This window comes from Anguilla rostrata, chromosome 17 (genome assembly GCF_018555375.3).
Source record: "Anguilla rostrata isolate EN2019 chromosome 17, ASM1855537v3, whole genome shotgun sequence".
NCBI classification, from domain to species: domain Eukaryota; kingdom Metazoa; phylum Chordata; class Actinopteri; order Anguilliformes; family Anguillidae; genus Anguilla; species Anguilla rostrata.
Window position 1 is genome coordinate 27739784 of NC_057949.1, and position 16911 is coordinate 27756694.

At 44.3% G+C, this 16911-nt stretch overlaps 1 protein-coding gene across 2 annotated transcripts; it reads right to left on the reverse strand.

Annotated features, from left to right (window-relative positions):
* Positions 1-1332: 1332 nt before the first annotated feature.
* On the reverse strand, positions 1333-16879 carry LOC135244186 (myosin heavy chain, fast skeletal muscle-like). Of its 2 annotated transcripts, XM_064316451.1 has the most exons (39): positions 16544-16879; positions 15951-16094; positions 15340-15496; positions 14831-14858; positions 14611-14725; positions 14437-14529; positions 14166-14229; positions 13954-14052; positions 13629-13732; positions 13389-13527; positions 12750-12868; positions 12046-12195; positions 11670-11840; positions 11270-11582; positions 10893-10966; positions 10721-10808; positions 10427-10544; positions 10186-10309; positions 9911-10047; positions 9521-9776; positions 8857-9099; positions 8588-8764; positions 8352-8497; positions 8162-8252; positions 7684-8073; positions 7460-7586; positions 7244-7362; positions 6734-6930; positions 6400-6583; positions 5785-5950; positions 5524-5648; positions 5121-5429; positions 4810-5013; positions 4567-4692; positions 3876-4046; positions 3689-3793; positions 3438-3533; positions 2553-2687; positions 1333-2256 (listed from the first exon to the last, which is right to left on the reverse strand). In XM_064316451.1, the coding sequence occupies exons 1-39, from the start codon at positions 16745-16747 to the stop codon at positions 2236-2238; spliced, it is 5829 nt and encodes a 1942-aa protein (XP_064172521.1). In that variant the 5' UTR covers positions 16748-16879; the 3' UTR covers positions 1333-2235. The 2 variants fall into 2 exon arrangements, with proteins under 2 accessions (XP_064172521.1, XP_064172520.1); XM_064316450.1 differs by having other exon boundaries at positions 14437-14725.
* Between the last annotated feature and the right edge of the window lie 32 nt (positions 16880-16911).

Here is a 16911-nt window from a genome sequence, read left to right on the forward strand (position 1 = left end):
CAGACAAGAACCTTGAGTCGTCAATGAACTGTTCCTTCTGGGATGACACTGACATTCAATACTTTATATCCACAAAAAAAAAAAAAAGAGAACACTGTTGGAACAATTGTTGCGTAAATAAGAAATCTACATTTGAAAGATTTCCAAATATTTTTAATTACGGTGTTTAAGGCTCAGTCTCCCCTTTATTACTTCAAGGTGAAATGTGAAATTATATTAATTATAATATGGGAGGCAGAAAAAAGCACATAAACAATGCAGAACGCTCTTGGCGTTCGGTTTTGCATTTAAACCTCAATGTTAGCGCCCTAAAAATAAACAAACCTATCGCGTCCCCCAGATGCAAGGAACGCAGTGCGAGGGGATGTGAATTTCATTATGAGATTACAGGTGCTGACGGCTGATATTTAAGAGCATGTCTGGGGTGATTTGGGTAATTTATTTTTTATCTGTGTGCGCCCCAGCTGGGAGCGCTTTGTGACTGCGCGTCCAGAAACCCGAGAGCTTCCTGGTTTAGCTGTGGAGAAGCCCCTTCAAATGTCACAGGTGCACTGTTACAAAGCTCTCGCAAGTCTGTCATATTTTGGGATGACATACAGCTTCAAGTCACCATTGACTTTCAATTGCCTTCCCTGGTGAAACCGGAGCACAAGGTGCATTAATCCATCAGTGTGGATGTTTGAAATGACTGGCAAGTTGTGAAAACTGGGACATGACACCTTTTGAACAGTGATCATATTTAATAATGTATGTACCTTTCAATACCAATCTCCATAACTCTCTTCCTGTCAGGCACTGGGTACAGCGGGCCACACACAACACAAACTATGCTACTAATACCGTAGGCAACGTCGACCATTTTATTTAAATAAATCTAAAAGAAAACTAAATATGCATTGTTTCAGTTGCTACAATAAATGTTTGAAAACAATCTGAGCTCAATTTTGAAGGATGCAAACATGTATGATCGTGAGAGTATCAAACCCACAATGATATGATTGGCTTGAGTGTACTTCGAGTATATTGCTCATGCCACAAAAAGTATGCAGAATGGAGGAGCAAGATGTACCCAGTTTATATGCACTGATTTTGACACAACCAACACTCTGAAGGGGGAGGGGGGGGAGTCTGCCTCTTCAAAATAAGGTTCATTGTAGTTTAGAGAAACAAAATGGTAGCCTGGATGAGATGATTCAGATGAACGTATGGCCTAGGTAGGGAGTATCTATCAAAAATCCTCTTTTCCCAAAAGTAGGCACTGTGTGAAAATAAATGGGCAAGTTGGAATGTGGTAAAATAATGGGAAGTAAAGAAAAACAGCACAATGAAAAATGACTTTGGCTTCTTGATATTTATTTATATTTCATATCCATGCACCACTGAATACTGCTACAGCACCACTGGCAAGTCCTTTCTCTGAAGTTTTATTTAGCCTAGAATCTTTGATTTGCAGGCCAGATTTCTAAATGAAAGTAATATGGCATATGAAAACCACAGGAGGCTATTGTAATCTTTTGCTTATAAAGTTTGCAATTAAACATAGACAACATGCTTAATTTTAGTATTTCGTTGGTTTCTGTGGAAAAATAGTGTTGGAGTCTTCTGGAATCAATGTTTGTTTTTTGTTGTTGCTGTTGTAAGGTTTATGGCTTTTTGCCCTGCAGACATGGAACTTGTGTAACTTCAGGTGCCTAGGCTGGGGGTCGCTGGGTATGGTTCTGTACTGCACTGTAAATGCAGTGAACAGAGCTGTTTACAGAATCGTTGACAGACATTTGCATGATGTAGTTTTTCATGTTGAATGTGTGAAACATGTGCTTACCAAATAGCCTTACCATGAGATTAAATCCCATCCTAGTAAAATGACCAAACCTCTCGGATGCTTTGGCCCGAGATATCTGATATGGTTTCAAGGGAAATAAAAAGCAGGATCCAATCAGCATTTGTCATTTAATTCTTACTTTGAAATAAATTCAAGTGCTAAAACCATTTTTTGCAAACGATTGCCAAACTCGCCAAACATACTTGTGTTTGTGAAGAAAAAATGCTAACCCTTGTATTTACTTGAAAGTCAACCTAAAGACGAATGTTGATTGGATCCTGCCACAGTTCTACACTATTTTTGCCATTCACATGGGCTTGATCATTGCTACAGTACAGGTAGTACACAACCTAATTCACAACACGCTTAGGAACACGCTTAGGAACATGCTTAGAAGAAAACGAGCCTCCCCTCTACTCCCCAGTCTCTTGACCCTGTTCCAAACAAGACAAGAAAAAAGGAATGGCTTAAAATATATTTTAAAAAATATATATATTTTAAAATATCATATCTAATTCTGATCACAGGTGCTGGCTTGCATCAACCAATCAAAATCATGCTCTCTCTCCACAGCCGATAGCTGTGATTTTGATCAGTTACAGTAAATGAATAATTGATAGAGTACATCGTAACTTGTTAGCACCATCCAATTTTAGGTTTAACATCACTGTCCCAACACGAATACGTCTTGCCAGAACAGGCCCCTCCAGGGGGGGGTTATGCCACCCACCTTGGCGCTCATGTCGCGGCTCCTGGCCCTCAGCTTGTTGACCTGGGACTCTGCGACGTCGGCTCGCTCCTGGGCCTCCTCCAGCTCGTGCTGCACCTTCCTGCACCTGGACAGGTGTGCATTGGACTGTTCCTCCTGAAAGGGATGTTACATTACATTACATTACATTACATTACATTACAGGCATTTAGCAGACACTCTTATCCAGAGCGACTTACAGAACTTTTTTTGCATAGCATTTACATTGCATCCATTTATACAGCTGGATATGTACTGAAGCAATGCAGGCTAAGTACCCTGCTCAAGGGTACGACGGCAGTGTCTCTACCCAGGAACTGAACCTATGACCTTTCGGTTACAAGCCCTGTTCCTTACCCACTGCTGCCCACAAGTAAAATCTAACAGGAGATTTTTGTGCCTTAGTCTATCTTAGTCTAAAGCTAAACTGGACCCAACCCCCATGCGCAAGAATATAACCTGCTACAATATGCAGATATTGTGTTATATTGTCCTTGCAAAACAAGTTACAATAGAGGTCAAAGCCTTTCATAGTACCCATGAGGACAGTTGTAAAGTTCACGGGATTCATGGAACATAAAAACTTGCAGAGGCTCAATCCAGCCCTTCAGTGGGGTGTTTCTTTGCAGCAATTAGTCCTGCAAGCAAAATGTTCCTGAATTTTGAGGGTCTGTTTGGTTTAGTCATCTGCCAGGAAATGTGAATAAACATCCAGAGGAACTTATACATGCTATATTTTCCCTTCTGTAACAGTTTTTGGGATTCCATTTATTTTTAGTAATCTAGACAAAACACATAAAGAACCTCCTCACAGGTCTCGCTGTGTTGTTTCTGTGAACGTGTCTCTTACACAGCTCTTTGACTTACTGCTTCCTCAGCCTGCCGCTTGTAGGCCTTCACTTTGATCTGAAGCTTGTCCACGAGCTCCTGCAGCCTGCTCATATTCTTCTTGTCTTCTTCAACCTATAAGACGATCGTAGAACATAAATGCTGTACAAAGTATTCACAGATTGTGAAAGTTGTAGATTTGGCAGCTGTCTAATCGATGTGCAAGGTTAGAAAGTGGATAGAGTGTATCGTGAACATGTCATAGGCCTTTTCTCAGACAGGAATCGCACCTGGTAGCCAAGGTCCTTGATTCGCCTCTCATACTTGCGGATACCTTTCATGGCCTCAGCTCCACGCTTCTGCTCAGACTCAAGCTCACTCTCCAGCTCGCGCACCTAGAAATTAGGACACGCCTTTCAACAAATAAAATTCAGTCTCCTTGGATTCATTGCGGTAGATCAGATGAGGCATAACTACCCGGGTCTCCAGTTTCTGGAGCTGCTTCTTCCCGCCCTTCAAGGCCAGACTCTCGGCCTCGTCCAGACGGTGCTGCAGGTCTTTGACCGTGACTTCCAGGTTCTTCTTCATCCTCTCCAGGTGAGCGCTGGTGTCCTGCTCCTTCTTCAGCTCCTCTGCCATCATGGCTGCCTGTTAAAACATGACAGAAGTTATGTTAATAAACTCACATTTCTAACCAGTTTAATAACATTCAGACATTTACATTCAGGCATTTAGCTGGCGCACAAAGACTGACGTATGTGAGTGCCTTAGGCAATGGCTAAGCCATCACAGGCAGAGCCAATAGTTGTAAACAATACATAATCTTCCAACATAAATTCAAATGCCATAGTAGGCTAGTAGCCAGTGTTCTGTTGGTGTTTTGTTTCAATGTGGGGCAACATCGGGAGAACGCCCCCAACACCAGTCCATGGTGTGTCTAAGAAGAAAATACTGGCCCCTGAAGGACGATCACTATGTGAGGATTTGTTATGTGAATTATTTGTAATTAATAAACCACCATCTACACAACCTTAAAGGTGTAGTAAAATACCTACTCACTACTGCTCTAGCACATACAGTATGTTACGTATTCTGGGGAAATATACAGTGGAAATGTGAGAAATGAATACATGAAAACACGTGAAAATAAATCTGGGGAAGAACTCACATCAGTGATGGCCTTCTTTGCCTTCTCCTCTGCGTTCCTAGCTTCCTGACTGGACTCCTCCATTTCCCCCTGGAGCAGGGTTATATCAGCCTCCATCTTCTTCTTGGTGTTCAGAAGGCTGGTGTTCTGTAAAGCGAAAATCACCTCGGGGGATTTAACTTCCCAGGGAACTGGTGCCAAATCCGTGTGACGTCAGCGTGTTAAATGCATAATGTTAAATGTAATCTTAAATGTATCGCTGACCTGGGAGTGCAGAAGTGCGACCCTCTCGCTGGCATCGGTCAGCTCCTGCTCGGCCACTTTGCGGCCTCTCTCCGTCTGCTCCAGGGCGGCCCTCAGCTCCTCGATCTCGGCCAGCATCAGGGCGTTCCTGCGCTCCACCATGGACGCCTGCTCCTTCATGTCCTCCTGTCCTCTGATCGCATCATCCAGGTGCAGCTGGGCATCCTGAGAAGATGAAAGATGGATTGAATGAATCTGGGGGGTCAGCCCTCTGGGGTCAGCTGCTGACCTGAGGTGCAAAAGAACCGTGAGCCGCAGCTGAGGCTCCTGACCTTGAGCTGTCCTTGGACGTTCCTCAGCTGTTTCTGGGCCTCGGCGGCCTGGCGGTTGGCGTGGCTCAGCTGGATCTCCATCTCGTTGAGGTCGCCCTCCATCTTCTTCTTGACTCTCAGGGCGTCGTTCCTGCTCCTGACCTCAGAGTCCAGGGAGCTCTGCATGGAGTCTACGATCCTCTGGCTGCTCCTCTTCAGCTGCTCGATTTCCTCGTCCTTCTCTGCGATCTTCCTTTCCACCTCGGACTTCACCTGATTCAGCTCCAGCTGGACTCGAAGAATCTTGGACTCCTCGTGCTCCAGCGAAGCCTAGACAGGTATAAAAATGACCATGGAAAATAAATGAGAAAATTAATTTGACTATTTTCACTTCTGTTTTTTTATTTGTTTTTCTCTGTATTACCTCAGCCTCCTCCAGAGCGCCCTGCATCTCCGACTTGTCAGTCTCAGCCTGCTTCTTGGCTTTCTCCAGCTCGTGGATGCTTTTCCCACTCTCTCCGATTTGTTCAGACAAATCAGAGATCTCCTCTGTATTTAAAACAATATTGGTTGGTGCCAAAAAACATAACAGATTGATTTGTAATGGGTCAATTTATCAATATATGTAACTCTGTTCATTTATCAAGACAGAAAATGTGCTAGTTCTCAGCATAACAAGACTTACGTTGCAAATTTTTATTTTCTCTTTTGAGGGTCTCTAGATGGTCCAGAGCTTCTTCGTAGGAGTTCTTCATTTTGAAGAGCTCGGTGCTGAGAGTTCGAGTCTCTTTCTGGGCTGCCTCCAGCTCTGCCTGGCCTTCCTCATACTTCTGCTTCCATTCAGCCAGAATCTGTCATCATATCATAATTACATATTAAAATGACATACGCTACATACACTCCTAGAACAAGCCCTAAGACTGCACCTGAAAATACATCATGGTCTCCAAATGGTTGCAGAATCAACAATTAATATTACAGGAAAAGGATTTCATGGACTTGTTTGGGTAACAGACCTGGGTCAAATATGTATTTGTTTTGGTTTCAAATACTTTCCTACGCTTTACTGATCTTGTCTGGTGTATTGGAACCAATGAAATACTCTCAAAAAGTGCACACCCCACCTTCTGGTCATACTGGCAGGCTCAATTACACCAGGCAAGATCAATAGAGCACAGAAAAGTATTTAAATCCAAAACAAATGTGTATTTGACCCAGGTCTGTTGGGAAATATATTTCAATCGCTAAGACGCAAGATTTCCAACTGCATTTCAAATAGACTGGACTCATTCTGTCACACCTTGTCAAAGTTCCTCTGCTTCTTGTCAAGACCGGCAGCTTGGGAGTTAGCTCTCTCCACATCGGTCATTAGGTCCTCCATTTCACTCTGCAGTCTCTGTTTGGTCTTCTCCAGAGAGGCACACTTGGAGTTCACAGCCTCAATCTGTTCCTCTGCTTCCTGTAGGCGCTGGGCAAGCTTTTTCCTGGGGGAACAGAAGGCAATCCCAGGTAAACGGGTAAATAATAGTCTCGCTGTCCACATAACCAATGATAAAAACAAAAATCCAAGCAGGCCCATAAAAACTGGAATTCATTCAAGGTGGGGAATGAAGTACTTGAGCCTGTCCGCTTACTTGGCCTCCTCCAGCTCCTCGGTGCGCTGGATGGCGTCGGTTTCGTATTTGGTTCTCCACTGAGCCACCTCGCTGTTGGCCTTGGACATTCCACGCTGCAGCTCGGCCTTGGCCTCCTGCTCCTCCTCAAACTGCTCCCTCAGCAGGTCACAGTCATGGCGGGCCGACTGCAAGGCGTGGGCCAGGGCATTCTTGGCCTTCATTGGAAAGGTAGGGGAATAGCCTGCGTTATCTCCTGGTTTGATTTTTTGGGAAATTAAAATGGCCCTAGAAGTTGTAACTTAATATATATTCAGCTTAAACTATGAATCTTGTTCATAGTCCTGACAAACAATTTCTGTGTTTTCCTTCACAAACACAGTTTAGGCAGTTTAGCAAATGCTAAAACTTACTTGCCAAACTGATTTTGTGAAGGAAAAAAATATAATGCTTGCATTTACTTGTGTGCCGAAGTTAAGGACAAATTTTGACTGAATACAAGCCGTAGTTCATAATAAGGTTTCAAGATACTTTTGACTCCTCTTCAATCTGCCTCTTCAGCTCGTCAATCTGCTGAGTGAAAGCCTGTTTGGCTCTCATCAACTGAGAAATCAGACACTCTTTCTCCTCAAGTTGACGGCCAAATTCACCTGAGGGAGAAAAAATCAGTAGAAATCATTTTTAACTAGATAAACACACTTATAAATAGATACACCGTGGAAGTAAGATGATCCAGCTTGAAATTACCATTTTCTGTTTGGAGGCGGGCCTTTTGAGTGGTGAGATCACTGATCTGACGGTAGTTTTCCTCACTCTTAGTCTTAACTTCAGCTAGCTGGTCCTCAAGCGTACGACACATCTTCTCCAGGATTATCTTTCAATAGAAGATGTCAATGTTTAAATCCGAATTAAAAAAACAACTTAATCATGTACATACTATTATACTGAGACTATGTAGAGGATTTGGGTACCTTAGACTTCGCTATGGCCTCCATGTTGCTCGAGAGATCATCGATTTCCATTTTGTATTCACTCTTCTCCTTCTCCAGCTTCTGCTTGACGCGCTGAAGGTTGTCGACTTGCTCTCCCAGCTCTGCCACGCTGTCGGCCTGCTTCTTGCGTAGGGCGGCGGAGGTGGCCTCGTGCTGCAGGGTGGACTCCTCCAGGTCCCGGCGCAGCTTCTGGAACTCCGTCTCGCGCTTCTTGTTCATCTCGACCTGAGCGGCGGTCGCGCCGCCGGCCTCTTCGAGCCTCTCGCTGATCTCCTCAAGCTCCCTGCAGAGCTCGGCTCTCTGCTTCTCCACCTTGGCCCGAGCAGCGCGCTCGGCCTCGATCTCCTCCTCCAGCTCCTCAATGCGGGCCTGAAAAATTGGAAAAACAATGCATTTGTAATTAAACAGCCTTCAAAATTTCAAGAAAAATATATAATTAATCAGTAATCAATTATACATGAAGCTCTTTAATCTTCTTTTGAAGTTGGGATGCCAAAGATTGCTCATCTTCAATTTTACTCAGGAGTTCGCTTGTCTCAAAATCTTTCCTGTAAATAATAAAAAAAAGAAAACATACATAATGTAGCATCAAAGTAGGCTTCAGTTATTTTTTAATGTCAGATAATATTCAGTTCAACAAGTATTGCCTCTTCAGCTTCTCCTCTGACTGCTGTTTGTCATTCTCCAGATCCATTATGGATTCCTGGGCCAGCTTCAGATCGCCCTCAAGCTTTCTCTTGGCTCTCTCCAGATCCATACGGATCTTCTTCTCTTGTTCCAGAGAACCTTCCAGCTGTGGAGTTAGGAAGTATCATGGTCAAGACTGTAACTGTCAGGACAATGGAATTAATGGAATTTGCCACAAAATTGCTAAATCACTTACGTCATCTACTTGCTGCTCAAGCTTGGTCTTGGCTTTAGCCAGGGAGTTGCATTTGTCTTCCTCTACTTGGAGATCATCAAGGGTCTGCTGATGTGCCTCTTGGAGGGCTTTCTTCTCCTTGGTCAACTTGGAAATGCTTTCATCCTGCCCTGTTATCTCCTCTATCAGGTTTTTAACCTGCAAAGTGTTGCCAAAGTCAATACACTGGCTAGCAGCACATTCATGTTTTTCTCTTAAAGGAAATAACCGTTCAACATTTTAATGTAAACCTTGTTTTCGGTGGCGTGTTTCTCCTTCTCCACTTTGGCCAGCGTGAGCTCCAGGTCGTCGATGTCCTTCTTCAGCTCACCGCACTCGTCCTCCAGCTTCCTCTTTTTGGCAGTTAGCTCGGCATTCATCTCCTCCTCATCCTCCAATCTCTCGCTCACTTCTTTCATTCTGGCCTCCAGCAGGATTTTGCTCTTTATCAGACCCTCGCATCGTTCCTCTGCGTCGGCGAGACTCTCACTCTCCTGTTAGATAAAAGGAGCGCAGTTCCAGTCATGCTGAGGTTGATGCCAAGGAAATTATGAAAGACAACAAAAGCATTTTGCAAGCTCAGCTTCACGCCAGACATTTCCTAAGATCACATGAAAGGAAACTCGTCACACTATAATGATGCCTGTAAAGATTTGCTATAGGTATTGTCAGGATAATTTGAAGAGACACTTTTTAAAAACACTGCATTCCATCTATTAAATATATATAACCAGCCTTTGCTAAGATAAAAATGCACAGGTTCTAAAGGGATGAACCCTTTGGAAGGAACAGAAACATCCAACAGACTTCTAGAAAATTCTTGGTGAATATTGAAATACACACTATTTGTTTCTCTCAATGTTCAGTATTGAAGGTTTTTTCCCTATCATATACCATGGACATTAGATTACTTACAGACTGGACTTGTAGCAGCAGGTCATTCTTCTCTTGCAGCAGGGTAACCATTTTTTCCTCAAGCTCTTTCCTTTTGGCTTCTGCCTTGGCAAGGTCTTCCTTGCACTTGATGAAGTCCTCTTTCATGTTCGCCATCTCTTTCTCTGTCTCCGCGCTCTTCAGAAGAGGCTTGATCTTGAAGAAGAGCCTCATCCACGGCCAGTGTTTCACGTTCATGAAGGAGCGGATGTTGTACTGGAGGACGTACACAGCATCTCTGAAAGGAAAGGTTGTTTTTTTTTTCTTCAAAAACATACACGAAACTGTGCCGACTGGGATAATTTCGAACGTGCTTTTAACTCATTCGCAGCAGGCGTTCATGTTACTGTGTGTTTTTGAGCACGTGGGTACCTTTGTGCAGTCATTTTGGCAAACTTTGTCCTCATGAGGAAACCACGACACAAGGCCTGGGTGCCTGTCACCAGAGAGGCCAATTTCTCATCTCGCATCTCTTCCAATGTGCCCAGCAGGCCAGCCTTGAAGAACACCTGCAACGGAACGACTCATTGCAATGCACCTTTTTGATATGTATTACCACTACCATCCACCTACTGTTCTTTTGCATATTCCAGTCTAGTGGAGAATAGGATGAAAAAAACAGCACAAAAAAACATGTAATTGCCAACCTTAGTGTGCCCAAACTTGTATTGAGAATGATCAAGGTCGATGGATCCCAGAAGCTTCTCCGAAGCCTTCTTGCCATCGATGAACTGTCCCTCTGGGATGGCGCTCGCGTTCAGTACCCTGTATCTGCATAGTCAGGGGACGAAGAGACTGATACAGATACTCTACATAGATCCAGATAATGCACATCTGACGTGTGCATGCGTACTTTGCACCTGGACATGGTTGTCATGGAAGCTCTACCTCTGCTTGAAGTCAGCATACAGGATCCTGCTGGGGAAGCCCTTCCTGCAGATCCTGATCCCCTCCAGCACGCCGTTACAGCGCAGCTGGTGGATGACCAGCTGATTGTCCATGATGCCTGCGATTATTATTTACATATTAATGATGTCGGATATTCACGACATCTATAGCCCCATTGCATATATCTCTATTTCTTCAGAAAACTATGCACACGCAAGTTGTAAAATAGAGGATACATTTGAAAAATAAAATAAAGTTCTCAAGCCGATTGGGAAAAAAATGGCCTGACGGTACCTGGTGTCTTAACTTCGTTGGGAATCAGGCAACGCACGAAGTGAGGATGAGTGCTCCTCAGGTTGGTCATCAGCTTCCCCAGATTCTCCTGAAGAGGGGAAGCGCAAATGTGCTCAGCTAAAATATCACATGCTTTCGGTGGTGATAATGGAGCGGCAAGGCAGTCCCGTACCCTGAAGACTGCAGAGACCGTCTGGAAGGAGCCTCCCTTTTTCTTAGCTCCTTTCTTAGCCCCGCCTGAGCTGTCTTTTAAGCACAGGACAGCAGATATTAACGCGCAGAACCATTGCATTACATTACAGGCATTTAGCAGACGCTCTTATCCAGAGCGACTTACACAACATTTTCACATAGCATCCATTTAAACAGCTGAACATATACTGAAGCACTTGCAGGCTAAGTACCTTGCTCAAGGGTACAGCGGCAGTGTCTTATCCGGGAATTGAACCTGCGACCTTTAGGTTACAAGGCCAGTTCCTTACCCATTACGCTACACTGCCACCCATTCCATTACTGATTATAGCGTACATTTAGAAACTATCGAGAGACTACCTGCTTCGGCCGAAGAAAAGGAGGCATACAGGTTAGACAGCAGCTTGACCGGTGACTTCTGGTAGAGCTGCACCACGGACTCGTTGAGCGGGTCCTTGTTCTTGTCCAGCCAGCCGCTGATGTTGTAGTCCACCGTGCCGGCGTAGTGCACCAGGGAGAAGTGGGCCTCAGCCTTGCCTTTGGTAGGCTTGGGCTTCTGGAAGGCGTTGTTCTTGCCGAGGTGCTGGTCGTAGAGCTTGTTCTTGAAAGAAGTGTCCGAAGCCTTGGGGAACATGCACTCCTCTTCCAGGATGGAGAAGATGCCCATTGGCTGTTCAGAAAATGTTTCTTATTGGAAAAACGTACGGAGGAGAATTGAACTCGATCTCAATTTTACTTTCAGACAACATGTACTCACCTTCTCAATAAGCTCAATGCAGGCAGCGAGGTCCATGCCAAAGTCGATGAACTCCCAGTCAATCCCTTCCTTCTTGTACTCCTCTTGTTCCAGCACAAACATGTGGTGGTTGAAAAACTGTTGCAGTTTCTCATTGGTGAAGTTTATGCACAGCTGCTCCAAGCTGTTGAACTAAGCAATAACAAATATGAAGACAACAAGTTTACCTTCTGTTTTGAGTTGCCATAGAATAACAAGCCCTCTTATTACGTACCTGCTGTTTTTGAACCTGATAAAATGTATTAGTTTTTCTCCAATAATGGTTTGGCATTTGAATAAAGGTTCATACCACAATTATTATGTTGCGGGCTCTATTATATGTTTATTTATCACTCACATCGAAGATCTCAAAGCCAGCGATGTCCAGCACGCCGATGAAGAACTGTCTGGGCTGCTTCGTGTCCAGCATCTGGTTGATACGAATGACCATCCACAGGAACATCTTCTCATAAACAGACTTGGCCAGGGCACCAACTGCATTGGCAACCTAAATAGACATGAGCCAGGAGACATTTATAATGTTATTTAAAACTTTTATTTTAGTTTTTTAAAAATAACACATACAGGTCACCTATGGGGATTTAGCTGCAGCGGCTTGCCAGGTAAAAGCCTGCCTCCTGAGCAACACTGGTGCCAGTTATGAGGATATGAGTTGCCCTGCAGGGCTGCCAGCCACAGTCGGCACTGGCATGGTCTGGATTCGATGCCAGACCGTGGGGCACAGCGTGCACTGGAGCAGAGAATCTTACTGAAATACCAGCTGCAGGGAGTCTTACTGAAATACCGGCTGCACTGGAGCAGAGAATCTTACTGAAATACTGCATGGAGTCTCGAAATACCGGCTGAGAGAGTCCTTACTTGAATGAAGGCTGAACTGAAACAGAGAGTCTTACTGAAATACCTGCTGGACTGAAATAGAGAGTCTTACTGAAATACCTGCTGGACTGAAATAGAGAGTCTTACTGAAATACCTGCTGGACTTAAATAGAGAGTCTTACTGAAATACCTGCTGGACTGAAACAGAGAGTCTTACTGAAATACCTGCTGCACGGTCTGGCCCTTGGTCACGTACTCGTTCCCCACCTTCACTCTGGGGTAGCACAGAGCTTTCAGCAGGTCAGCCGAGTTCAGCCCCATGAGGTAAGCCACTTTGTCAGCCACTGAAACAAAGTCATTAAAGTTAAATTCATAACTTTAAAACTTTCACCTGAAATTTACTCACAGTCATTTCCTCTTTAAATGGACAGAAGTATACATAATTTTATTTTTTTATTTTTGTTACAATAGTGTAAAAGTAACTGGTAATATACTAAAATATGATACTATGAACGCCCTGTATAAAGTGCAGGAGTCTTTGTAAGAAAGATTGAGCTGTTAATAATTATTTCAATTTAAATGCTGTAATTGTGTACCAGCTACTGTATATTTAAAAGTCAATTACATGTTCAGCTGTAAAACAGTAATGCACTACTTCTTTGCTTTTTGTATTTGCTTAATGACAATATGACACAATGTTAAATAAAAGTGCGACGAATGATTCCTGTGAAGACAAAACCTTTTAGAGCCGGGGGCTGTAATGTGTTGAGGGGAGTTGTAATGTTTAACTGACAGCCCCATTCAGCTGAATGAGTGCTTTATTTCAGTGTTGAGGTTGTGAATGGTTGAGGGCCGCAGGTTCACCCTCAGTGCCGTCGGGCTCGGCCTGCTCCTCCCGCTGCTTCTGCTTGAACTTCATATTCCCATAATGCATCACTGCGCCGGTCAGCTTGTAGATGCTCACTTTCTCATCTGCGGTGAAGCCCAGGGTGTCAATGGCGGTCTGCGAAGGGAAAATGCACAGAAACCGCCATTTTTAACTTGAAGACAAACCGACAAGTTGGAAAACGTCGTCCTAAGGTCGGCTACTTTAGCACGACTCACATCCGTGGCCACCAGCTCCTCCTTGTCGTCGATGCTGGCCACTGTAATCTGGCCCTGGCTGATCATGGGGAAATCATACGGGTTGGTTGTGATGAGGAGCATACCTGTCATGGACAGTTACATCATCATTAATGCTATGTGTGTGGGGGGGAGGGGGTGCAAAATTTAAATATTTTTTGAATTAGTCTGTCTGTTGCTTTTTACGACAAAATATTAATCATGAAACAAATGACGTGGCCCTCATTCCTCATGTAGCTGATAACTGATTTAAAAAAAATATATAAAATTGCTGAAATGATGAAGGTGCTAGGCCACTGGCTCCTACCAATCAGTTCTGGCTTGTGATTGGTCATGATCTGGTAGAAGATGTGATAGCTCCTCTCATCAGACAGCTGAAATGTCACGCGGGACTTCTCCAGCAGGTCTGTTTCAGGGCACACGTTAAGCAGAGGAGGGCCGTTAACACGCAGCGCTCTCCCAAAGAGACGGTCGTTTTTTTACAAACGGGAACGCGGAGAGGCGAAGAAGTGAACTCACACGTTTCGATATCTGCGGAGGCCAGTTTCCCTGTCGTTCCGAAGTGAATTCTGATGAATTTACCCTGTTTAGGGCAAATCACACAGGTCTGGAGTTTAGCGTCACATCACAATTTCAACGCCAACAGCCGGCTCTGTTGTGTAATTGTTGTGTAATACGCAACTGTGTGTGTTCTGTAGTTGTTCCAATGACCTTTAGTATGCACTTATTGTATGTTGCTTTGGATAAAAGTGTCTGCCAGATAAATGTAATGTAATGTAATAAAACTCACAAAGCGAGAGGAGTTGTCGTTCCTCACAGTCTTGGCATTACCGAAAGCCTCCAGCAGGGGGTTGGCCGAAATGATTTGATCTTCCAGCGTTCCCTGTGGAGCACATGGGACTGTCATCAAGCCGTCACCTGGACCGTCCCGTTTGGACCTACGCATAGTTCCACATTCTCTCACCTGCACTTTGCCAGGGGCCGTTTCCTGCTTCTTCTTGTCCCCAGACACCGCGATTGTCGCGAAGTACTGGATGACGCGTTTCGTGTTCACGGTCTTTCCTGCACCGGATTCTCCACTATGGAAAAAAAAAGATTGGCACGCAGAAAAAAAGTTCACTTTATCCTTTTAAATCAGAAAAAAAAATCAGATCATTCTTTCTGGGAAAAGGTAAGGTACTCACGTAATCAGGATAGACTGGTTCTCGCGATCTGGGGAAAAGTTTACAGAGATTGTCAACAGTGTTGCATAGTACAATTATTTTTATTCACATTTTCTGTTGCTCATCTCTATCATCGTAATCCCGTACCCCCTGTCCCTTTAATAATTAATATTTAAAAAAACTGTTGATCACAAACAGTTTTGCATGGTACCACAACATCTGAATTTAGCACATTTAAAATCACTGAACTGGAGCTTTGTATTCCAAAGCAGCAGCGTTTAATACATTACATTACAGGTATTTAGCAGACGCTCTTATCCAGAGCGACATTGTATCCATTTATACAGCTGGATATATACTGAAGCAATTCCGGTTAAGGACCTTGCTCAAGGGTACAACGGCAGTGTTCTTACCCGGGAATCGAACCTGCGACCTTTCGGGTACAAGCCCAGTTCCTTACCCACTGTGCCACCCTCCGTTAACAGTGGCCTTGCGCTTTCACGGTCTCATTGCGACGAGACGCTCTGTACCTGTCAGCATGTTCTGATACGCGCTGTCGGACACGGAGAAGATGTGCGGCGGGGCCTCCATCCGCTTCTTGCCCCTGTAGGCCGACACAACCTCTGCGTTGTACACCGGGAGCCACTTGTAGGGGTTCACGGTGACGCAGAACAGCCCGGAGTAGGTCTGGACAGAACAGGCGATTGAACAGAAACAGCGAAAAGAAAAACAGAAAAAAAGTGTAATTAGTACAGATGAGGCTGTATCGTGTCATCACTTTGAATATTTGGCATGTGTCATTAAGTGAATGCCTAGACCTGTGTTAAAACGCTTGCTAACAAAAAAATCTGTTATTTAATCAAAGGCTTTTACTATTTCTCACAAATGTGATTGCTTTACAATAGAGGACCCATGAATGCGATCAGATTATGTTTCTGATGGTCCTGCCTGACACTGTGAATGAATGAAGGTCTCTTCATTAAATAGGATGAACTGGAAATGATTTATGCAGAGATCAGTTGCCTGAATGTACGCTCTTGAGAGTCATCGAATACTGAAATGTTTGAATGGACAACGTGCATCTTATATCTTATGCATATCACAGTTTTAAAATGTCTCCAGTGTGTCCTGTGAGGCTCACGTAGATCATCCACGCTGCGTAACGCTCTTTGAGGTTAAACAGCACGGAAGGCTCGTTGAGGTGGGTCATCATGACCATGTCCTCGATTTTATCGTATTTCGGCGGATTCATGGGATGGCAATCTTCCTCCTTAACTGTTACAGTCTGAAAGAAAAACCAGAAGCATTCCAGAAAACTTAAACAGAATGAGAACTCAAGTTTCCCTCGTTGTGTATCTGCTGTGATGCAAATCCAATCCATAATAAATATATAATATATAAGAAATGTAGATAAATGCAGCAGTTATTTTACATGTTGTACACAATACAAAAGTGTACTACACTGCTACCCTGAATTGCGTGGGATAGCAATTGTGTAGGCTAGTAGGTTGCAGGTTCAATTCTCATTCTCACAACTGTTGAGCAAGGTACTTAACCTGCATTGTTTCAGTATATATCCAGCTGTATAAATGGATGCAATGTAAATGCTATATAAAAAGCTATGTAAGTTGGATAAGATCATACGCTAAATGCCTGTAATGTAAGTTTTGAGCACACCAGAGGACCGAAATCCTCGGTTTTGCTGCCGGACGGCGGAAAACGGGGGTAACTCACTTCGTCAGCCTCGGTTTTGACCGTTGCTTTGTCCCCCTCTTTGGTCAGAATGACCCCCTTGATGTAGAGCTCCTTGGCGTCGGGCACGTAGCAGGCCGCCTTGGCGTCGAAGGGCCTGTTCTGCGCCTCGATCCGCTCCTTCTCCGGCTTGCGCAGGTAGACGGCTGCCGGGCCGTAGGCCGCCATCTCGGCGTCCGTACTCATGGCTGTGGCTCACTGACCAACCGACTGACCGAGCAACTGACCGACTGACCAACTGACCGACCAAGCAACTGACCAACTGACCGAGCAGAGGAGAAGGAATCGTACCGAAGCAATGCAACAAGTTTTAACTTCTGAATCTGGAAAAAAAAGAAAAAGAAATGACC

What these genes read in the sequence shown, in the direction of transcription:
- LOC135244186 (XM_064316450.1), bottom strand. Translation starts at nt 16,747, where the DNA reads ATGAGTACGGACGCCGAGATGGCGGCCTACGGCCCGGCAGCCGTCTAC. An exon ending in CTGGCTTTGAGATCTTCGAT is followed by an intron (nt 11,841 to 12,045) that starts GTGAGTGATAAA and finishes GTTATTGCTTAG; the next exon opens with TTCAACAGCTTGGAGCAGCT. An exon ending in TCAGAGGAGAAGCTGAAGAG is followed by an intron (nt 8,253 to 8,351) that starts GCAATACTTGTT and finishes TATTATTTACAG; the next exon opens with GAAAGATTTTGAGACAAGCG.